The sequence below is a fragment of the Aquarana catesbeiana genome, linkage group LG03 (genome assembly GCF_042186555.1).
Source record: "Aquarana catesbeiana isolate 2022-GZ linkage group LG03, ASM4218655v1, whole genome shotgun sequence".
In the NCBI taxonomy this organism is placed as follows: Eukaryota; Metazoa; Chordata; class Amphibia; order Anura; family Ranidae; genus Aquarana; species Aquarana catesbeiana.
The window spans coordinates 702,235,044-702,259,121 of record NC_133326.1 but is presented as its reverse complement, the minus strand read 5'-3'; the positions used below and the strand labels follow the sequence as shown (position 1 = coordinate 702,259,121).

The 24,078-nt window shown below is 43.0% G+C and overlaps 1 protein-coding gene across 1 annotated transcript in view; it reads left to right on the top strand.

Annotated features, from left to right (window-relative positions):
• Positions 1-1,034: 1,034 nt before the first annotated feature.
• LOC141133604 (proteinase-activated receptor 1-like) overlaps positions 1,035-24,078 on the top strand; it is a 34,785-nt gene continuing 11,741 nt past the window's right edge. The window contains exons 1-4 of the mRNA XM_073623074.1: positions 1,035-1,137; positions 13,837-14,096; positions 21,532-21,642; positions 21,893-21,950. Of these exons, the coding sequence (XP_073479175.1) occupies positions 1,056-1,137; positions 13,837-14,096; positions 21,532-21,642; positions 21,893-21,950 (511 nt within the window). The 5' untranslated portion in view covers positions 1,035-1,055. The remainder of the gene's footprint in view (positions 1,138-13,836; positions 14,097-21,531; positions 21,643-21,892; positions 21,951-24,078) is intronic.

Below are 24,078 nucleotides of genomic sequence, written 5' to 3'. Positions count from 1 at the left end.
ACAATCGGCCAATGCCATTCATCATCATCATTATTTTTATTTTACTTCCCCCACCCAATTCCAGCAGCGATCTTTTCTCTCTGTATCGAATCTTTTCTCTCTATGTCGAATCTTTTCTCTCTACGTAGAATAATCTTGGACTAATAGAGTTAAAGTGGTGTTCCGGCCGAAATTATACTTTTTAAATAAAAATACCCCTATAATACACAAGCTTAATGTATTCTAGTAAAGTTAGTCTGTAAACTAAGGTCTGTTTTGTTAGTTTATAGCAGTAGTTTGTTATTTTATAAACTTACAGCAGGCCGTGGCCATCTTAAGTGTGGGCATCTGAAGCCAGACTGTATTTCTTCCTGGATCTCATTCTTGCAGATCTCGCACATGCTCAGTGCAGCACAAGCAGTGTAATAGGTTTCAGGTCAGGTTTCCATAGCAACGGCAGTGTCAGATGAAGTTGCCAGAGGGCATTGCAAACAGGAAATGATGCAATGGGCCATGGCCAGGGAGGAGGAAGTGAAAAATGAATACAGCAGATATACAGTAGGTGCTGAGAATTTTTTTTTTTTAAATATCCAGTTCGTTTACAGTGCACAGTTTGGTGAGGGATGCTGAAGAGTTGTACAAGTGGATGGAACTCCACTTTAAGGTTAGGCACATTTGACCACAGGTACGATAGACACAGATTGTTATTGTCAGCGTCATGTCGAATCTCCTATCTATATCGAACTGTTGTCGCAACGAAAATGAAAATAAAGCATTTGTTTATGTCGGATGTTTCGGTTTTCGTATTCTGCACTTTCGTTATCGTTTGTTAAAATGATAACGAAAACACCTGAAATTCAGACGAAAATGCATTCGGACGAAAACGAATGCACATGTCTACTAAAAATCAAGTTTATCACCATGAACAAACTTATATAGAAGGAGATAATATAGACAGTTTTCATCTTATCTGGTTCTCATAGCAGTCTACTAATTTCTACAGAAAAATATATTTTTTTTGATAATTGTCTTCATCAGTTGATACTTCTTTTATTGCTCGGTGCTCAGCCTGCAGCATGGAAGTCCGTCTACTTTTACCTCTCTTCTTTCTACATGGGGTCACCTTGTTCTGTGCAGTGAATGGCGATATGACGAAGGGTGAGTACTCAGCAATCACAGACTTTACTAAATCAGTGATTTAGTGATATTTGGTAGTACTGCAAGCCAATAAAATTAATTTAAAAAAAGAGTAAAAGTGTAGACCCACCAAAACAATCAATTTACACAATTTTTAGCCAGATAGTCCCTCACAAGCTGTTAGTAAAATGTATTGGTCTGCTGAATCACATGAGAGGGAACGAGAAGGTGGTGAGAAGATCAAATCTCCTTACAAAGTTCCAAAAAATAACCCATAGCCAGTAGGAATTTGTATTCTACTGTCCGACATGAAACATTAGTCAACATTTGCCAAACAATTATTTTTTTTTTGTAATGGAGTAGTTAACTCACCAGAAACAGATGTATTAAAGTAGAAGAAGCTTTCCAAAGGTTAGTGGGGGATATACAAGGTTTAGGTTTGATTGTGTAATAATTTCAAGCATAACTTCCGTGAGACCGCAGCTTCATGAATTCACTGACTGAACGTTATATGTAGAGTTGAAGGGACCAAATCCCAGTTCTGTGACTGCTCCAAGTCCTATAAAATGTGAGAGTTTAGAATGGAACATGTGGAGAAATATAAAGCAGAATATTTATTATATCTATGGAAACAAATTTATTTGGGAAGTGTTATCATTCATTTATTTTTGTTTGTCCTGTGGAATACTATTGGTTACATAAGTGCAAAATATGTAAATTAGATTCCGCTTGTTATACAGTTTATAGAATAATTGACCTGAAAACAGAGAAACTCACAGAATGTAAAGTACATGCATGTTCAATTATGTATTTTTGTTCTGTATCCTTCTGAACAGTAAAAGTTTTATACAAAAGAGAACAAGGAGGCGGGACTTTAAATGAAGTACGCGGAGGGTCGAGTGTTGTGTGGCATTATAATTAAAGAGGAGGTCCACCCTAAAATAAAAAATGACATTAACATTCTCAAAAAAATATATTAAAAAAATTTGAATTTTTTTTTTTTAACCACTTCAGCCCCGGACCATTATGCCATTATGCCTAAGGACCAGAGGACTTTTTCCAATTTGGCACTGTGCTGCTTTAACTGCTAATTGCGCGGTCATGCAATGTTGTACCCAAACGAAATTTGCGTCCTTTTCTTCCCACAAATAGAGCTTTCTTTTGATGGTATTTGATCACCTCTGCGGTTTTTAGTTTTTGCGCTATAAACGGAAAAAGACCGAAAATTTTGAAAAAAAATGATATTTTCTACTTTTTGTTTTAAAAAAAATCCAATAAACTCAATTTTAGTCATACATTTAGGCCAAAATGTATTCGGCCACATGTCTTTGGTAAAAAAAATGTCAATAAGCATATATTTATTGGTTTGCGCAAAAGTTATAGCGTCTACAAGCTAGGGTACATTTTCTGGAATTTACACAGCTTTTAGTTTATGACTGCCTATGTCATTTCTTGAGGTGCTAAAATGGCAGGGCAGTACAACCCCCCCCCCAAATGACCCCATTTTGGAAAGTAGACACCCCAAGGAAATTGCTGAGAGGCATGTTGAGCCCATTGAATATTAATTTTTTTTGTCCCAAGTGATTGAATAATGACAAAAAAAAATTACAAAAAGTTGTCACTAAATGATATATTGCTCACACAGGCCATGGGCATATGTGGAATTGCACCCCAAAATACATTCAGCTGCTTCTTCTGAGTACGGGGATACCACATGTGAGAGACTTTTTGGGAGCCTAGCCGCGTACGGGCCCCGAAAACCAATCACCGCCTTCAGGATTTCTAAGGGCGTAAATTTTTGATTTCACTCCTCACTACCTATCACAGTTTTGAAGGCCATAAAATTCCCAGATGGCACAAAACCCCCCCAAATGACCCCATTTTGGAAAGTAGACACCCCAAACTATTTGCTGAGAGGCATGTTGAGTCCATGGAATATTTTATATTTTGACACAAGTTGCGGGAAAGTGATAAATTTTTTTTTTTTTGCACAAAGTTGTCACTAAATGATATATTGCTCACACAGGCCATGGGCATATGTGGAATTGCACCCCAAAATACATTTATCTGCTTCTCCTGAGTATGGGGATACCACATGTGTGGGAATTTTTGGGAGCCTAGCTGCGTACGGGGCCCCGAAAACCAATCACCGCCTTCAGAATTTCTAAGGGTGTAAATTTTTGATTTCACTCTTCACTGCCTATCACAGTTTCGGAGGCCATGGAATGCCCAGGTGGCACAACCCCCCCCCCCAAATGACCCCATTTTGGAAAGTAGACACCCCAAGCTATTTGCTGAGAGGCATGGTGAGTATTTTGCAGCTCTCATTTGTTTTTGAAAATGAAGAAAGACAAGAAAAAACTTTTTTTTTTTCTTTTTTCAATCTTCAAAACTTTGTGACAAAAATTGAGGTCTGCAAAATACTCACTATACCTCTCAGCAAATAGCTTGGGGTGTCTACTTTAAAAAATGGGGTCATTTGGGGGGGTTTGTGCCACCTGGGCATTCCATGGCCTCCGAAACTGTGATAGGCAGTGAAGAGTGAAATCAAAAATTTACGCCCTTAGAAAGCCTGAAGGCAGTGCTTGGTTATCGGGGTCCCGTACGCGGCTAGGCTCCCAAAAAGTCTCACACATGTGGTATCCCCATACTCAGGAGAAGCAACAGAATGTATTTTGGGGTGTAATTTCACATATTCCCATGGCATGTTTGAGCAATATATCATTTAGTGACAACTTTGTGCAAAAAAAAAAAAATTTGTCTCTTTCCCGCAACTTGTGTCACAATATAAAATATTCCATGGACTCGAAATGACTCTCAGCAAATAGCTTGGGGTATCTACTTTCCAAAATGGGGTCATTTGGGGGGGGTTTGAACTGTCCTGGCATTTTATGCACAATATTTAGAAGCTTATGTCACACATCACCCACTCTTCTAACCACTTTAAGACAAAGCCCTTTCTGACACTTTTTGTTTATATGAAAAAATTATTTTTTTTGCAAGAAAATTACTTTGAACCCCCAAACATTATATATTTTTTTTAAGCAAATGCCCAACAGATTAAAATGGTGGATGTTTCATTTTTTTTTTTCACACAGTATTTGCGCAGCGATTTTTCAAACGCATTTTTTGGGGAAAAAACACACTTTTTTAAATTTGAATGCACTAAAACACACTATATTGCCCAAATGTTTGATGAAATAAAAAAGATGATCTTAGGCCGAGTACATGGATACCAAACATGACATGCTTTAAAATTGCGCACAAATGTTCAGTGGCGACAAACTAAATACATTTTTAAAAGCCTTTAAAAGCCTTTACAGGTTACCACTTTAGATTTACAGAGGAGGTCTACTGCTAAAATTACTGCACTCGATCTGTCGTTCGTGGTGACACCTCACATGCATGGTGTAATTGCTGTTTACATTTGACGCCAGACCGACGCTTGCGTTCGCCTTTGCGTGAGAGCAGAGGGGGACAGGGGTGCTTTTTTTTTTTTTCTTTATTATTTTCTTGCGTTTTTATCTTATTTTTAAACTGTTCCTTTCATTTTTTTTTTAAATCATTTTTATTGTTATCTCAGGGAAAGTAAATATCCCCCGTGATAGCAATAGGTAGTGACAGGTACTCTTTTTTGAAAAAAATTGGGGTCTATTAGACCCTAGATCTCTCCTCTGCCGTCAAAGCATCTGACCACACCAAGATCGGTGTGATAAAATGCTTTCCCAATTTCCCAATGGCGCTGTTTACATCCGGCGAAATCTAAGTCATGAAATGCTCGTAGCTTCCGGTTTCTTAGGCCATAGAGATGTTTGGAGCCACTCTGGTCTCTGATCAGCTCTATGGTCAGCTGGCTGAATCACCGGCTGCATTCTCAGGTTCCCTGTTGAGACAGGAGAGCCAGAGAAAAACACGGAAGACGGTGGTGGGGGGGGGCATTCCCTCCCACTGCTTGTAAAAGCAGTCTAGAGGCTAATTAGCCACTAGGATTGCTTTTACATGAAAGCCGACGGCTGGCTGAAAAGAAGAATACCAAGATGATACCTAAACCTGCAGGCATCATTCTGGTATAACCACTCAAAGTCGTGAATGGCGTACCTGAAGACAAAAAAATGGTTAACAATAAAACACAGTAAACGGTAAAGTATAAAAAATTGCATACCTGAAAAGCAAACATGATAAAACATAATAACAATAAAACATTGCAGAATAGAATACAATAAAAAAGAGCAGAACAATAGAGAGAGAATAGAGAGAGAGAGAACAATAAAACGACAACTATTTTTTTTTATTTTATATATTTTTTTTTACACTTTTTTTTGTAACTAACTTTTATAACTGTAACCGGTTCCAGGTTCGGGTCTCTCAAAATGCGATGGCATCTTCGGAGACCCGAGTGAAAGTGTGCCTAGTCTGTGCAGTGCTGTACCCTACGCTAATACTCAACTAGTGAATGGTAGCGTTCAAAACATTCACCAATGCAAAGACCAGGATTGTCAGGACAGGAGGGACAATAATAGCGGGTGTCACGCCTAAATCCACGCTTGCTGCAGACATCTTTTTATGGGGGGTGCGTTGGGTAGGGGTGCTCGGGAGGACATAAAGAAAATGCCTCTCATGCAGCCAACTGCATTTGGTTGGGGATGTGAATAAGGGAAGTATGGCCGCTGCAGAAGTGGTGGGTTCCCAATTAGGATTGGCGAATGCAGCAGGAAGGGCATTATGGGCACGACGGGCCTGTGTTTGTTTTCTTCTTGGTGGCAGCGGGACACTACTTGTTCTTGCCACCTCACCAGTTTGAACTGCATTTATGGGACTCGCCACGTCACCAAGTGTTACTGCAGTGCTGGTTTGACTACAACCGGGGTGTACTAGGCCGCTGGTGCTTGCCAGTTCACCAAAACGCTACCAAAAAAACTGTTAGCGATCGCAGGGATCAGGCCTGACTCTGCGAACGCTGCAGTTATGCGTTTAGTGTTTTGTAAGTGACAGTGATCGATCGATATTGCACTTGGGTGGGCTGGGCTGGGCCGGGCGGAGGGGCAAAACGCAGGTGCTAGCAGGTATCTGGGCTGATCCCGCTAACACTGCGTTTTTGGGAAACCTAAACTGCTGGGGACACTAGTATAGATCTGATCAGATCAGATATTGATCCGTTCAGATACTATACCACTAAGGGAGGCGTATGCTGCGTGCGTGGGTCTTAGCGGTACTGGCGCTAATCTGACGCTGCCTGGGGCGACGCACATCACCGCTGGGCGATCAGGGGGCTAAACCTTTATTCGGTAATAAACGGCGGGTGCCCTGACACTATAAAAAATAAACGAACTAACCAGCGTCACCCGTAACACTTATACGGTGATCAGTGGTGAAAGGGTTAACTAGGGGGCAATCAAGGGGTTAAAACATTTATTAGGTAGTATATGGGTGTCCCTGTCGCTATAAAACGCTGACGGCGAACCTAAATATTTACGTTCCTAACTAGCGTCACCAGCGACACTAATACAGCGATCAGAAAAATGATCGCTTAGCGACACTGGCGACAGGGGGTGATCAAGGGGTTAAAACTTTATTAGGGGGGTTAGGGGGGTACCCTAGACCTAAAGGGGGCTAACCCTAACTGCCCTACCACAGTAACTGTCACAAACTGACACCATGCAGTAATCAGAAAAAAAAAAAAAACTGCTCGTGTCAGTGTGACGGGGGAGGGGGGGGAGGGGTGATTGGGGGGTGATCGGGGGCGATCGGGGGGGATCGGGGGTGTTTTGTGTGCCTGGCATGTTCTACTGAGTGTGTGTGTGTGTTTGTGCACTCACATTGATGTCTTCTCTCCTCGGCGCCGGAACGGAAAATACCGAGCCGAGGAGAGATGACATCATTTCCTTTGCTGCTGTTTAGCATACAGCAGCAAAGGAATGTTCTGATTGGCCGGCGGCGATCGCGAAGGGGGGGCCACGAATGGATGGCCTCCCCCTCACCTCCGATCGCCGGGGGACAAAAGAGGACCGTCTCGGGCACCGGGGGGGGTCCGATCGGACCCCCCACCCGCGGGAGGCAGATCACGTATATGTACGTGATTCTGCCTGCCCGTGCCGCCTTGCCGACATAAATCGGCATGAGGCGGTCCTTAAGTGGTTAATTACCAGAAACCCCTGTTGCTTAATCTGTCTCTTCTATTCCGCGGCGCTTCCTCCTCTTCGGCGAGCTGCCCCATTTTATTCTGGGAGATGTGTGTGTCCCAGAAAACAACAAGGCCATTCACAAAGCGCCGCGCAATTCACGCATGCGCAGTAGGAAACGGGCAGTGAAGCCACAAGACTCCACTGCCTGTTTCCCTTTGTTAAGATGGCGGCGCCGGCACCCAATCCGATGGACGGATCGGCCTCGGGGGGCTGACATCGCAGGCTCCCTGGACAGGATAAGTGTTCTTATTAAAAGTCAGCAGCTACAGTGTTTGTAGCTGTTGACTTTAAAAAAAAAAAATCGCGTCTGGAACACCGCTTTGACATATCTATATTATATGTAAAGGAGTAGGACATTTGTCTCATAATTCATATTCGATAGAAAATTGATATACTACACATATAATTAAATACCTGCATGGAGTAAGATATTAAGTTAAAAACTTTATTTCATACAACAATACATAATACATAAATAATCCAAAAAATGAGCACATGATACATATACAGTAGAAAAGCCCAAAATTGGATAGCACATGATTAGAATATAGTCAAATATATAATGCATGAACAGAATCCACAATGACGTGATAGGGTGAAGTATGCGATTTGAACATGACATCTGTTAGCTCAACGCGTTTCGTGAATTGATGTCTGTCACGTACCTTACAGCGGAGCCCGAAATGATGAGGGTGGCCTCTTGCATGGTTCCGGTCCAAGCACCCCTGGTGGTGGAGGCAGGGACTACTAGGGCAACGAAAGGGTGCAGGTGCCTGCAGGCAGAAGGCTGAAGCTTGGGGATACAGGAACCTCTCTGGAGAAGATATGGAAACTGATCACCAGACTTGTTCAGTGGGAGCCAGGTAGGTAAGTACAGACTCAGGATCTACTGCAGTGTCAGGAACAGGCAAAGGTTGGTAACGGGCTGGCAACGAGGTATACAATCATATTCTAAATTCTTATCATCTGTGAAGATCAATATTGGGTATGCTGCTCCCTCCAAGAGGTACTGCCACTCCTCCAAGGCTGGCTTTTTGGCTTTTATCGCCAAAAGTTCTCAGTCCCCCACATCGTAATTCTTTTCCGATAAGCCTATTTTTTTTTTAAGAAAGCCACAGGGCGCATTAAAGACTTAGGTCCCTGGCGCTGGGACAGGATGGCCCCCACAGCAGTCTCGGATGCATCCACCTCCAGGATGTATGGCAAAGCAGGATCAGGATGTTTTAGTACTGGAGCAGAGGTAAATAATCCCTTTAGCCTGTCAAATGCAACTTGAGCTGCTTCAGTCCATTTAAAACGGCTTTGTTTCTTTGTGAGCTGTGTAATAGGTGCTATGATACCTATTGAAAGGTACATTATTGATACATTTTCTGTAAAAGTTGGAAAACCCAATAAAATGTTGTACTCCTTTCTTGTTGCTTGGGGGTGGCCAAGACATTATAGCTGAGACCTTCTGAGGGTCCATTGCCACACCCCCAGTTGATATTACAAGGCAGAGAAAGTGAATGGTCTGATGTTTAACCTCCCTAGCGGTATGATTATTTCGGATTTTAGGTGCTGAAAGCGGTACAATTATTTTGCATGGAAATTTGGCGTTTTATATTGTAGGTCTGTAATTCTTAACAATAACACACTTAAATCTGTCCAAACAAGATTCTAGTAGATATCCCGGGTATGATAAAGTTTGAAACAAAAAAACATAAATTATAATATAATAAATAAAAAGAAATAATTAAAAAAAAAAAATTAATAATAAAATAAATTTCCCCACGATTCACTATTGCTCAATTCTGCAAGTGTTCTAATTTAATATCGCTGTTTTCTAGCTGGTCTAAAGCCACTTTTGATGTAAAGGGACACTTTTTGGTTGCTATGGACAATCTCCAGTTTCCTGGCAGAAAGAACAGTATATATAACATAAAACTGCATGCAGGGCATAGGACAAAGCACTGGGGACAAAAGGGATGTGAAATAATTTCATACAGTACTGTAATCTGTAAGATTACAGTACTGTATGTGTTATGATTTTTAAAATTTTTTGAATTTGCCGCCAGGCTCCACCCCCGTGCGTTGCGCCGCTCGCAGGGAACGGAGCCTGGCACGGAGAGGCTTCGGAGGAGGACGGAGCCCGCAGACACAGCGGGGGACATCGCAGGATCCCGGGGACAAGGTAAGTAAAGCCACACCAGGATCCTGCGATGTAATCCCGAGTGTGGCTCGGGGTTACCGCTAATGGTCCTGAATTTTAACCCCGAGCCATACTCGGGAAAACCGCCAGGGAGGTTAAATTCACATTTCTTGGCCTTAGCATAAAGTCCGTTCTGTCTCACTCTGTGGAGAACTTGCTTCACATGGTCACGGTGTAATTCTAGAGAAGTTGAAAATATCAAAATGTCATCCAGGTAGACCAGTGGTTCTCAACTCCAGTCCTCAGGACCCACCAACAGAACAGATTTTAAGTATTACCTTGGGGAGATGCAGACTAGAATACTGCAATCACTGAGCAGCAGATGATGTCACCTGTGATGTATTTCAGTTATCTTGCAAACCTGGCCTGTTGGTGGGCCCTGAGGACCGGAGTTGAGAACCACTGAGGTAGACAATCATGAATAAGTCTAGGTAGTCTCTGAAGATGTTATTAACAAAATGTTGAAAGGTGGCCGGTGCGTTACAAAGTCCGAACGGCATAACGAGATACTTGAAGTGGCCAAAACATGTCCGGAAAGCCGTCTTCTACTCATCCCCCTCACAAATTCTAGTCAAGTTGTAGGCATCTTGTAAGTCTAGTTTTGTAAATATTCTTGCAGATTGGAGTCTCTGGAACAGCTCTGGAATCAGAGGGAGAGGATAGCGATTTTCAAATGTAATTCTTTTCAATTCCCTGTAGTTCACGCATGGGCAGAGGGAATGATCTTTCTTCTCAAGGAAAAAAATATTACTGCACCGGCTGGAGAAGAGGACTGTCGAATGAACCCCTTCCTGAGATTCTCGTTGATATATTCCTTAAGGCCCAGGAATTTCTGCCTCTGGTAACAGTTCGATTGGCAGTCATAAACCCGGTGAGGGGGAAGAGTATCTGCCTTCTGCTTGTCAAACACATCCAGGAAGTCATTGTATACAGATGGGACGAGTTTTTGGGATTCAGATACAGATTTTAAGCAGCCGATGAGTGGAACCGCATGGTGAGAGGCCTTGAGACAATTCTGGAGACAATAGGAGGACTGGAAGATCACCTTGCCGGTAACCCAATTAATTTGGAGGTTATGGGCTTGCAACCATGGCATCCCCAGAATGATTGGGAATAATGGTGAGAAGATGACATCCAGGCATAACAGTTCTTGGTGATCTGGCAGAATGTCAGCGGACAAAGGTTGAGTTTCATGGGTGATAGGCCCAGATTTGACGTTTGACCCATCAGCTAGCCATATGGAAAGTCTTTGTTGTTTGGGTTGCAGTGGAATGTTGTGTTGCTGCACGAAGGCATGGTCCATGAAGCAGCTACAGGTGCCTGAGTCAATTATAGCCTGGACCTGGAGTGCCCCTTCTGGAAGCTGTAGTGAGACAGGAACAGCAATGTGAGCAGATCTTGTTAAAGTCAATGCACAAGGATCGCGAGGAGGAGAGTCAAACTTACAGGTCTTGTTAGGGCACATGCTTGCATAGTTGCCGGCTCCCCCACAATATAAGCAGAGGTTATTCTGGCGACAACGCTGCTTTTCCTCTGGTGACAATGGTGAGCGAAGCAGGCCTATCTGCATTGGCTCTGGAGCCTCAGTAGTGGCAGCAGGTAGTCGGGAAGCAGGAATAGATGGACTGCTAGGTACTTTGGGCAACATCCACATGGGACGGAAATGGCTGGTCCTCTTAGATCTTCACTCCCTTAGATGACGATCGATCTGGATAGATAATTGGATCAGGTTCTCCAAAGAACTGGAGACTCCAATTCGAGCCAGCTCATCTTTAAGTGCTTCAGAGAGTCCTAGACAGAACTGCTAGTGGAGAGCGGCATCGCTCCACTGGGTATCGGAACTTCACGGCTTAAAGTATGTTACATAGTCCTCCACCGGCCTACGGCCCTGCTGGAGGGCGTGATGGCTGGCCTCTGCTGTTGTGGTACGCTGGGGGGTCATCATATAATTTGGCCATTTCATCCAGGAAAGAGTCCATAATGTTCAAAAGAGGACTGGCCTGTTCCATCAAGCGGTGAGCCCAGGTTTGGGGTTCTCCCAAGAGTAGCGAGACAATAAACCCCACTTTAGTGCTTTCCAAAGAGAAGGTGCATGGTTGTAGCAGGAAGTATAACTGGCAAGCATTCCTGAAGGCACAGAACTTGCTGCGATCCCCCAAGAACCTCTCAGGAGTAGGAACTCGGGGCTTTGTGGGTGGCACCACTACTGTGGGTGCTGTTGCTGAGGCTGCTGGAACAGGGGGCAAAGGTGCTGTGGCTGTCTGATGCGCTGAGGTGCTTGGAGATAGAGACTCTACTCTTTGCTCAAGTTGACAATAGCCATCTTGTAGGCCCTGGACTGCCTGGGTGAGGGCTGCAATCTGCTGGCACAGTGCCTCCAAAGGTGAGGCCCCCCTTTCGAGCTCCATGTGGCTGGATCGTACTGTAACAAACCTTAAAGCGGAGCCCGAAATGATGAGGGTGGCCTCTTGCAGGGTTCTGGTGCAAGCACCCCTGATGGTGGAGACAGGGACTGCTAGGGCAACGAAAGTGTGCAGGTACCTGCAGGCAGAAGGCTGAAGCTTGGAGATACAGGAACCTCTCTGGAGAAGATGTGGAAACTGATCACCAGACTTGTTCAGCGGGAGCCAGGTAGGTAAGTACAGACTCAGGATCAACTGCAGCGTCAGGAACAGGCAAAGGTTGGCAACAGGCTGGCAGCGGGGTACACAATCAGAAGGCAGAAATGTAGTCAGGGACAGACAGAGGCAGGATCAACTGCAGCGTCAGGAACAGGCAAAGGTTGGCAACGGGCTGGCAGCGAGGAACACAATCAGAAGGCAGAGCCGTAGTCATAAATCCAAGCCAAAGTCTGTATAGTAAGCAGCGGCAGATGAACAGGCAGGGAAGATCCAAGAGAGTGGTCAAAGGAAGCCGAGTTTTCAAGAACAAGGTCAGCAGGCAGAAACAGTAATCAGGAACACAGGGACAAGCTGAAGACGATCCAGCACTGACACTAGGCAGACTCTCTGTTTATATAGGGCGCTGTGCGCTGGGATTCATGTGTGCGTGTGCGTGCGAACGTGCGCGCTAACGTACACGCGCTCGTATGGATGCGTCATTGCGCATGCCCACTTTGGATCTCACTCGTCTCTGTCTAAGATTCCGCGCATGGGCATTGGCATTAGAGGAACGGGGGTTGGCAGCTGCTGCATGAAGACGAGCGCTTGCTGTGTGAGTTGTCTGACAATGTCAATCATCAGGAGAAAGCGTCTACATGCACAAGATATCTCTGTAATGATATATTGTGGATTTCTAATTGGTCTATTATAGTCACAGGTGTGAAAAATATAAAAAGAAATGGGGGGTAAAAATCCTATATGATACTTACAGGGCATCCATGTGCAATTGGTACGGTATTGAGGGTCATGAATATTCCCACATGGGGAACATCTTCTTTGGGAGCTGAGATGGTACCATCCCAAAATAATAGGGATGGAGGCTGATGACAACGTCATCTCCTAATATAAAGTCCTACAGACCCCCCTCTTTTAGTAAAAGTTTTATGTTAAAAAAAAAGATGAACAATTCAGATTTACAGTCTATAACAGTATAATGTATGGTTCATATTTCTATCGTTACAATATTTTTTTTTCAAAGTGCTGGATGTCAGGGTCCAGCTCCCCAGGGAGAAGCATTACAGGCAAAACCCTGTTCTTCTTCCACGAGGCCCGGGTACCATTCCTTTGCCTTATCAAGGCACTTTGAATGGATCTGGTTGCATAGCTCCTTGACCCAGGAAGGATCCTGGCGGAGCTTTTTCTTTAGAACTTCTTTACCCGTGACCAACACATTTAGACACTGGCGAAAAAACTGAGGTACTCCCCGTAATGGGAGGGGTTATATAGGGAGGGGGACTTCCTGTCTTGGGTATGCCAGTGTCCATCACCTGAAGGTGGCCTATAACCCATGTAGTAATTACAATGGCTCTGTGTCCCGTGATGTATGATTAAGAAATAAGAACAAGTATTTTATAAGTGTCAAAGGCTTTTATTGACAATGACATTAAGTTTATGCAAAAAGTCAATATTTGCATAACCTTTTTCAAGACCTCTGCAATTCTCCCCGGCATGCTGTCAATCAACTTCTGGGCCACATCTTGACTGATGACAGCCCATTCTTGCATAATCAATGCTTGGAGTTTGTCAGATTGGATTGCAAAGCAGTGTAGAGCCATTATTATTTTGCAAGAATATATTGCACTTTTTTCACTGTTTTTCATTTAGTAGATCTATTAATTGTTGTTTTCATTATGAAAAAGGATTAATGGAGATGTCGCTCAACTGTTTTCATCTCATCTTTTTATTGCAGAGTACATCAGAGACACTCAAGCTGTCACACCAAGACCAACTATTATGCAGAATATAACGACTCTGCAGTGTGATAATTGTCCAAAGAAGACCAAACACACCATCACACATCGTACCACTGTGCTACCCACCGATCATACCACACAGAAACCTTCTTCCGCAACCTCTCCCACAGGATATGTCTTAGTTGGCATATCAGGAGTCTGTCTCAGAATAAAGGCAACTTTCAAGTTAATCCTGAACACCACCAAAATTACAAATGTAAGTTAGTCCTGAGTATAATCTAGAAGTTGTAAAGGCCTTAGACAATGCCAATAAAGAATGTCAAATCCAACTGCGCATGTTTGCATTGGTTTAGATTGTCCCATCAAAACCCATTACCAGATCAATGACTATATGACATCCTGTTCAGAATTCAGAGCTAGGACTGTCAGCAAAGGGCATGAGGCATACATCTTGTGTGCTCTTATAATTGGTTGTAATAGTAGCAATTTCCTAACCCTTTTATGCTAGTGACTATTAGGCACTGGCTAAGGGAAGGGCCATATGAAATTTGTAGGTGCTGCAATTAAAGTACTACCATTCATTTAGCTCTGTAAATCATTTATGATGCTAGTGTGCAGTAAACCATTCCCAACTCACAGCTATAACTATGTAATAGTAAAAAGAAGAGTCTTTTGAAATGTGGAAAACATTCCTGAAAAGGGACATCATACTGTTGCTGATTGTATGGATCCAGACTGGGTAGCAGATTACCACAGTTAGTTACAGTAGAATCATATCGTTCCCAGTTGAGCTTGGCTCCACTTTACAGCTGCTGGTGTTGTAACCAGCAATGAGGTCCATTTTTTTCCCAGAACAACTCCAGCTGAACAACTGCTAATCTATCTTTTCAATAAATTCAACAAAGTCCATCTGTGATGCAACAGTTTGATTTCCTATTTGTTCTATGGGTCTTCCTGAAGCTTCTCCTCCTGAAGCGTAACTCCTCCTAACATCAAAGATAAGGTACTCTACTTTTTTTTCTTTTATCTTATTCTATAATAAGCATCTTTGCTGCCCACAGTGATACTCAAATTTTTTCAACTCAAAGGGAACATTCTATTTTTTCAAGAAACTTGTTTCCTTGTTCGAGATTCCACCCAACTGTGTCACAGGAGTCTCTTGCATGTCTTCAGTCTAGCACCAACAAATGAAGTGTCCTAAAAGTACTGAAGGACTCATCAACATGGGTAGGGACAAGGTGCTTTGCCTAAGGGGGTCCCCTCTGGCAAGGCAGCCCCATGTCAATGGCATGTGGCCTGGTATTGTTCAGGATGGGGTTTAACAAGCTTGTCCCCTCCATCATGGTCAGCCAAGCTGCAGATTAAGAGTCTGGTACAGATTTCCTGAGAGACCTCACATATTTTTTGTTTCTTTATGTGAGGTACCCCCTTAAAATCCATACCAGACTCAAAGGGTCTGGTATGCATTTTGGGGTGGTGGGGGGCACTGCACAATTTTTTTTTAATTCCTGGTCTAGCATGTGCTACAGGAAAAATACTGTTTCCCCGAAAATAAGACCGGGTCTTATATTAATTTTGCCTACAAAAAACACACTAGGGCTTATTTTCAGAGGATGTCTTATTTATTTACGATAATAAAGTGGTTGTAACCCTAAAAAAATATATATCCTGTTTCTTTAAAGCATGATAGACAGCACAATGTCATTTACCACTCTCTACGATATGTTCTAAAAACCCTGGAAAAAAACAATAAAATATATATTTTTAAAGTTCCTGTGTCCCCTGTCTTCTCCCCCCCCCCTCCCCCTGTCAAGTCAGGAGTCAGTATTATGATATCGTTTGAGCTATGACTAAGCATCTGTTGTGATGTGAATTGCATTAGCTGTTCTCCCCTGTTTTCTATGCATAAGATATGACTGTTTTTGGATTTTAATATTTCAATAAATATGCCTTCAGCGGTGTATGGCCATCCAGGATTTTTCCTTCCTGATAAAAATGATATAATTTTAATCATTTAAAAAAAACATCTTGGTTAAAGCCCTTTTAAAATTATGTAATCAGTTTTATAAAAAGGTTATACTGGTATAAGGTGCAGTGTGTCTCCTCTTGTAACTGTTTTATGGAGAATACCTTTTTACAGCTCCCCTGGGCACTCACGTGATCTGCTCTGCTTCTTCACTCTGAGACCCTTGCTGACGTCAGTTCACTCCGAGCACTGCAGAGGGAGGGGCCACAAACCTCAGCTGGGAGGAGAAGGGAAGAGGGTAGACCCGAGATCCCTGCTGACGTCAGCCCACTCCAAGCACTGCAGAGGAAGGGGCCGCAGATGTCAGCCTGGAGGAGAAAAGAAGAGGGTAGACCTGAGATCCCTGCTAATGTCAGCCCACTCTGAGCACTGCAGAGGAAGGGGCCACAGATGTCAGCCTGGAGGAGAAAAGAAGAGGGTAGACCTGAGATCCCTGCTAATGTCAGCCCACTCTGAGCACTGCAGAGGAAGGGGCCGCAGACGTCAGCCGGGAGGAGAAGAGAAGAGGGTAGACCCGAAATCCCTGCTGATGTCAGCCCACTCCGAGCACTGCAGAGGAAGGGGCCGCAGACGTCAGCCGGGAGGAGAAGAGAAGAGGGTAGACCCGAGATCCCTGCTGACATCAGTCCACTCCGAGCACTGCAGAGGAAGGGGCCGCAGACATCAGCCGGGAGGAGAAGAGAAGAGGGTAGACCCGAGATCCCTGCTGACGTCAGCCCACTCCGAGCACTGCAGAGGAAGGGGCCGCAGACGTCAGCCAGGAGGAGAAGAGAAGAGGGTAGACCCGAGATCCCTGCTGACATCAGTCCACTCCGAGCACTGCAGAGGAAGGGGCCGCAGACATCAGCCGGGAGGAAAAGAGAAGAGGGTAGACCCGAGATCCCTGCTGACGTCAGCCCACTCCGAGCACTGCAGAGGAAGGGGCTGCAGACGTCAGCTGGGAGGAGAAGAGGGAAGACCTGCAATCCCTGTTGATGTCAGCCCACGCCGTATACTGAAGAGAGAGGGGCCGCAGACAGTCAGTAGGAGAGAAGACCTCCGGCGGATCAGCGGCGGCTGTAAATAAGGTATTTTTTTAATACAGTTACAAGAGGAGACACACTGCACCTTATACCTGCATAATCCTTTTACAAAACAGATTACAGTTTTTTTCATGGACTTTACTAGGGCTTATTTTCAGGGTAGCGCTTATATTGCAGCCCTCCTGATAATCATGCTAGGTCTTATATTCAGGGTAGGGCTTATTTTCGGGGAAACACAGTAGCATTTGCAAATAAAAAACTGCCAGCAAATAAAACCTAAATTCTGGCTTCTTTTGAGAAACAAAATGGTGCACTGACCCAGCCAAAAGTCTCCTACGATACATAACAGACCCTGAGAAGTCTGCTATGTAAAGTATTATGTGGTACCTTTGGGATAGGTTCTGTGAAGTTCGACAAACACTGCTTGAACCAAACCCAGGTCAGTTTGGTGCATCATTAATCTAAGATTTTAAGAATTTGAGATTTACTTACCTGAACCTCCTCCCTACAGCTAGACTGGTCCCCACAGCTTCTTCTCCTCCATGCCCCACTGATCTAGGGTTCTAACATCATCAAAATCAAAGCAGGGTCCATAACCCTGAACCTGGATGTGATGACTCCAAGGGACAGTCCAAGGTTGGAGTGTGATGGAGCACCATCTGCTGGGCAAGCAGAGGATCAGGTAAGTTTCACCTCTAACCCTAGACAAAATACGTTTTAAGGGGTCATTTTACGTTTTCCTGAAGTTGGGTTTTAAACTCAACCATTACTCTCTTACCCTGTTTCCCCGAAAATAAGACCTAGCGTGATTGTCGGTGATTGCTGCAATATAAGCCCTACCCCCCAAATAAGCCCTAGTTAAAGTCCTTGTAGGTTTTATTTTCAGGGTAGGGCTTATTTTTGGGGAAACAGGGTAGGGCTTATTTGGGGGGTAGGGCTTATATTGCAGCTATCACCGACAATCACGCTGGGTCTACTTTTCGGGGAAAGAGGGTAGTAATAAAGTGGGAGCATTCCTAGCCAGAAAAATTATCAGGCGCCAGAATTAAACATCAAATACCCCTTATAATTGATCCTGACAGCTTGCGTAAATGTACAAATTCCCAAGACATTGCCAACACCTTTAGCAATTTCTTCAGCAATCTTTGTAACCTAAATCAGGATGCACAGGCCTCACAGCCCACCGTAGATAGCATTTTAACATTTTAAGCTTCTTCCATGTACAAACTCTATTACATGATCATTTAGGGGACCTAACCAATCCCTTCAAAGAGAACAAAATCAATAGTATCATGCGATCTTTACCTTTATACCAGGCACTGATGGCCTTCCAAATGAATATTAAAAGTTCCGCACACTAATTCTATTTCTGCATCTAGTCCCTATTGTACTTTTAACTATGCTATACAACAAATCAGGTAAAGACCCCACGGATACGGGGAACCAGGGCTTTTTTTCTGTGGGAATGCACCTCCAGCACTGAATGTAGGTAATGGCAAGGAGTGTTGGGGTATGCTGGAGGGTCTATAGTTGCTGGCTGTTGGGGGATTTAATACCTCTGTGGAGAGGTGATCTATTGTTGTGGGGGAATGGGGTCTATTGTTGCTGGGGAGGTCTTATTGCTGATGGTGGGGGATCTATTGGTCCTGGGGGTCAATTGTTACTGGGAGAGATCTACTGTTGAGGGAGGAGGGTATTGTTGTTGGCTGCAGGAGGGTCTATCTCTGCTGGCTGCTGGGAGATCTATTGCTTCTGGCTGGGGTCTTATGTTACTAGGGAGGTCTATTGTTGTGGGGGTAATATTGTTTCTGGGGAATCTATTATTGCAGGGGGAAACTATTGTTGCTAGGGCGATCTATTGTATCTGGGGGGGGGGGGGTCTGTTGTTGCTAGCTGCAGGGGATCTATTTTACTGCTTTTTGTGTAATTATTAACAAATTCCATACAAATTACTTAGCACCACAAAGTGATACTTGGTTCTGTATTCCCTTAGGCTCCATTCACACCTTGGCGTTTCGCCTTGCGGGCGGAATCGCCGCGATTCTGCCTGCGATTCAGAATCTCCAGTAAATCAAGGGACGCCCTTGCGATTCCTGCTATTTTGAATGCCACCAAATCATGGTGCGATTTTGCCACAATTGTTGCCCGACGAACCGCTGTAAAATTGCGGTAAAATGCACAAACTGAATCGTGGGACACCCGGCGCCCAAAGGAAGTAGCTTCCGCATTTTTACAGCAATTTTACAGCGATTCGCCTGGCGGCAATCGTGGCAAAATCGCTCTGCGATTTGGTGCCATTCAAAATAGCGGGGATCACAAGGGCGTCCCGCGATTTGCTGCATTTCCAAATCGCAGGCAGAATTGTGGCAATTCTGCCCACAAAACAGAACGCCAAGGTGTGAATGGAGCCTAAAAGCGGCATTACCAGGAGCTGAGTAGGGGGTGGAACCAAGGGACGGTGTTTGAAGGTAGGTAGGGAGCAGAAACAAGGAGATACGTGGAAGGGGGGAGTACCTGCACCTATTCTCTGAGGAAAAAAAGCCCTGGAGGGAACTATGGACCAATTTATTTATTAAATTTAGATATGAAACTGTTTGATAAGGCCATAGTCCATGAACTCTTGGATATCCTTACACTACTTATAAATCACAATCAAGTCAGATTTGTGAAGGCACAACAGACTTCAGACAGTACCAAATGCCTACCAAATTTGGCACATTGTGCGATCATGAATAGAACACCTTCTCTAATTTTATCCTTGGATGCAGATAAAGCATTTGATAGAATGCATTTCTGTACTTAATAATGTGATGTCTTAGTAGACTGGATACCAACTGTGTTTTGGAGTGGACCAGATGTCCACTCTGTCTTTCTTTTTGGTGCTTACTTCTACCTAATACTTCAATATATTGCACTTTGGGACCAAGATACCAATAGTACAAACCAACCCATATTGATTAAATTGTGCATTTTGCACAGTATATTTGTTTTGCTGTGCTTACATAGCATTTGTGAACATCATTAAAATACTTGGTGGAAAACAAGTTGTTTTGATGTTCCACCTATAATGACTTCAACTGCATTCCTAATTGGTGACCAATATGATCTTGACAATATGAAAATTGTAGACATCCTTCTTTGGTCCAGAAATACTGTGAACTTTGATGTCTGTACGCTTATGTTTTTTTTCAATAAAAATTTAATGCATAAAGAAATATATTGTGAATTGTGGGAATATTGTCTTTGCCTCTAAGACAAAGCCCTGACAGAGGGAGAAGACATCAAAGACAGAGCAGAGTTTGGTGGGAGAGACAATGTGTGACAGACTCACCTGAACATAGCTTATTGAATAGAGAGAATGGCAGCTCTGTGAATTACTTTTTCTGTTAAGCTTAAAATAAATCCTCACACTGTAAATGTTAGACATGAAACAAGAAAATAATTTTAACCACTTAGGGACCACCCGCCGTCATTTTACATCGCTATTTTCAAGAGGAATATTGTTGTTATGGCAGCAGCTAGCTACAATAACCCTGGTATCCTCTTCTTCAGTGGGCGGTCGGCTTTCAGATAAAAGTGGTCTCTGCAGTGGATTCGCCGCAAGATCACTGTTATCAGTGGCGGGAGAGGGACCCCCTCCCGTTGCTCTCCGGTGTCCTCTGGCGCTTACCGGACACGTTGGCAGCGGCGGAGGCAATCGTGTCCTGTCCCTGGCTTGGCATGGAGATGAGTGAGGGGGAGATGGCCCCCACCCGTCTCCATACCACTGCAGGGCGGAAGCGATGTCAAAACGTCACTTCCGCCCATAGCTCTTAAAGGGACATTTTTAAAAATGATTTTTTATTACATTTTAGTGTAAATATGAGATCTGAGGTCTTTTTGACCCAAGATCTTATATTTAAGAGGTCCTGTCATGCTTTTTTTCTATTACAAGGGATGTTTACATTCTTTGTAATAGGAATAAAAGTGACACTTTTTTTTTAAAGAACAGTGTAAAAAATAAAATAAAAAGGTAAAATAAATAAGAAAAACATTTTTTTTTTAAAAGGTGCCCCGTCCCGCCGGGCTCGCGTGCAGAAGCGAACGTATACGTGAGCAGCGCCCGCATATGAAAACGGTGTTTAAACCACACATGTGAGGTATCACCGTGATTGATAGAGTGAGAGGAATAATTCTAGACCTTGACCTCCTCTGTAAGTCTAAACATGAAACCTGTAGAAATGATTAAACGTTGCCTATGGAGATTTTTAAGGGTAAAAGTTTGTCGCCATTCTACGAGCGGGCGGAATTTTGAAGCGTGACATGTTGGGTATCAATTTACTCAGCAGAACATTATCTTTCACAATATAAAAAAAAATTTGGGTTGACTTTACTGTTATCTTATTTTTTAACTAAAAAACTTTATTTTTTCCAAAAAAAGTATGCTTGTAAGACTGCTGCGCAAATACAGTGTGACAGAAAGTATTGCAATAACCACCATTTTATTCTCTAGGGTGTTAGAAAAAATATATATATAGTTTTTGGGGGTTCTAAGTAATTTCCTAGCAAAAAAAAAAATGTTTTTAACACCAAATCTCAAAAAGAGGCTCGGTCCTGCTATCAGTCAATCTTCTACTGATCCTTGTGTTCTTTGTGTTCTTCAGATGACGATCCCATCACCTCCAATCACAGAGGCCATTGCGATTTGTGATGACGGCATAGCAGAACTGATATTAGAATTTCCTGAAGGAGATCTTAGCCTGGTGTTTATAGAGGTATGGAAGGCCCAGACTGGGGGAAGGATGTAATGGGTAGATAGGGAATGGGAGAGGGGAATATATTCAAAGAACTACAGACTGTCCTTTGAGTAGAGGGATGATAACAGACCGTTGACATGGAACACCGTTTTTAATAGGAGGTGCTTTTTGATTTTCAGCTATCAGACAATGTAAGATAGACAGTTTGGAACTTAGTATCCAGAAGTGAAATATTCTATTTATGTAATATTTTTGTACTTTTTTGCAGAACAAGAAGAACAACTCTTTTCACCTGGGGGCTATTGAAATGTGGATGATAAATGACGGTAATACCCCAAATACAACCGTAAACTGCCAAGATTTTTTTAGATAAATTTTCTAACACAGTGTTCAAATGTACTAAACCAAGTTACAAGGTCACTCCACCAAAAACTGATCATTTCAAGTTTGTTAGATGGTGGAGAGTTAACCACGCTTATGGTTCATTTACACTTGCTTCGACTTCAACAGACATTAAAGTGCCTACAACTTCAACATGCTTTTTTGATGTGTTTTTGTTCTTCTGCGATGCTTCAGTGGTGCCTTGATGATACTTCAGTGGTGCTTTTTTGAAGGTTTAATAAAGCTTGGCAGATGCTCTCTGTGTGTCTTGATATCTCATACCTGCAATACCTCCAAAATAAAGCCTCTCAAAAGCTGCAGGTGCTTCAACCAAGCTTTGTAATAGACTTTTATAGAGGCTTTGAAGATGCCTTGAAGCACCACTAAAGCAACATAGGGTATAATTTTTAAAGCAAAGCCAAAGCAAACCAAAAACAAGGTCTGTAAGCTTATCATTTTATTTAGTGACAGGGGCTTTGACTGGCGTTCGCGAGAGCTAAAAAAGCATGTTCGAAGCCTTGTTTTGAAGCAAGTGTAAACGAGACCTTACTGTCTCTTTCATCTGTTAAGGACTCTGTTGGCAATATCCCTGCACTGAGTTCCTCAGTCCGCATACTTGCAGTGCCCATTATGTAGACTGGATACCAGCTGTGTTTTGGAGTGGACCAGATGTCCACCCTGTCTCTCTGTTTGGTACTTACTTCTACCTAATACTTCAATGTATTGCACTTTGGGACAAAGATACCAATAGTACAAACTAACCCATATTGATTAAATTGTGCATTTTGTACAGTATATTTGTTTTGCTATGCTTACATAGCATTTGCGAACAACAGTAAAACACTTGGTGGAAAACACGTTGTTTTGATGTTCCACCTATAATGACCTCAACTGTACTCCTAATTGGGAGTGTTTGTTATTTTGCTTATTTGTAATTTCGTAAATTTTTGTAATTTGGTTCTTTTAGCTATTCGGATGTTCAAATTGATCTGAATGTATGAATACTAACAAATTTGTACGAAAATCCATTTGTTACGAACCGAATCGGACATGTCTAATCCCTACTTTGAGTTTCATGCTCTGCATAACTGCTGTGCCCGTCATGAGGATTTCTCGCCACTCCTGCACTAGGTTTCTGGGTCTTCACCCTTCTGGGGCCCTGATTATAAAATTTAAAAAAAAGGAGAAAAATTTCCAGGTGACATCATTGGCTAAATATGGCCACGGCACGGCCAGTGTCATTGCACAAATATGCCATGCGGCCATATTTGGCTAGTGATGTAAGGCTATTTCCTTCCCTTTGTTTACATAGCTGGGGATTTTCAAGCAGTAAATGAATGGGGTCAGACAGTATCATTAATTACTTGGGACGTGGCGGGTGGTAGCACATACATAGTACACTTACTTATTCATACAAAAAAAGTAAACAATAAATAAACACATACAGTTTTGACTAGTCCTTTATATAAAATAAAAAAAAAAAACTCCCTGACACCCCAAAATTGCACTGACTATAGGATTGACTGTCCTATTTTGCTGCTGACTCATGCTTAATAATATCTTCCTGGGTCCTGTCACTAATATTAAACCAAAGTGTAGGGTCTACTGAGTGACGTCATTGCCCAGATATGGCCATGTGGCACTGTGTTTGGCTTCTGATCTCCAAGGTCTGGCTTTTCATACTGACATCTACTGTACAGCATTTTTGCTATTGTGATCCGGGAACTGTTTGCCATTCCTTCACAGATCAATTCTACTTCCCTTATTGGATGGTGGGATTTGGGTGTATGTATGGGGATGAAGGCTTGTTTGTTGCAGCTGCCAGTCTGTGGTGACAATGTTGTCATATTTTATTATTGAAATGGTGAGGGTGTTTCATGTTTTTATATAGTGTGTATTTTTCAATAAAGCATTTTCCATTTTTCATAATTCCGCATTAACCCTTTTTGATGTTTCTCTTGAGGATTTGTGGTCCTCTTAATTGTATTCCTTGTAAATTAGTCTAGGCAGTTCCAGCACTGTTCCCTTTGTATACAACCTCTAGCCATGAACAACCTTATTGTCTTTGTATAT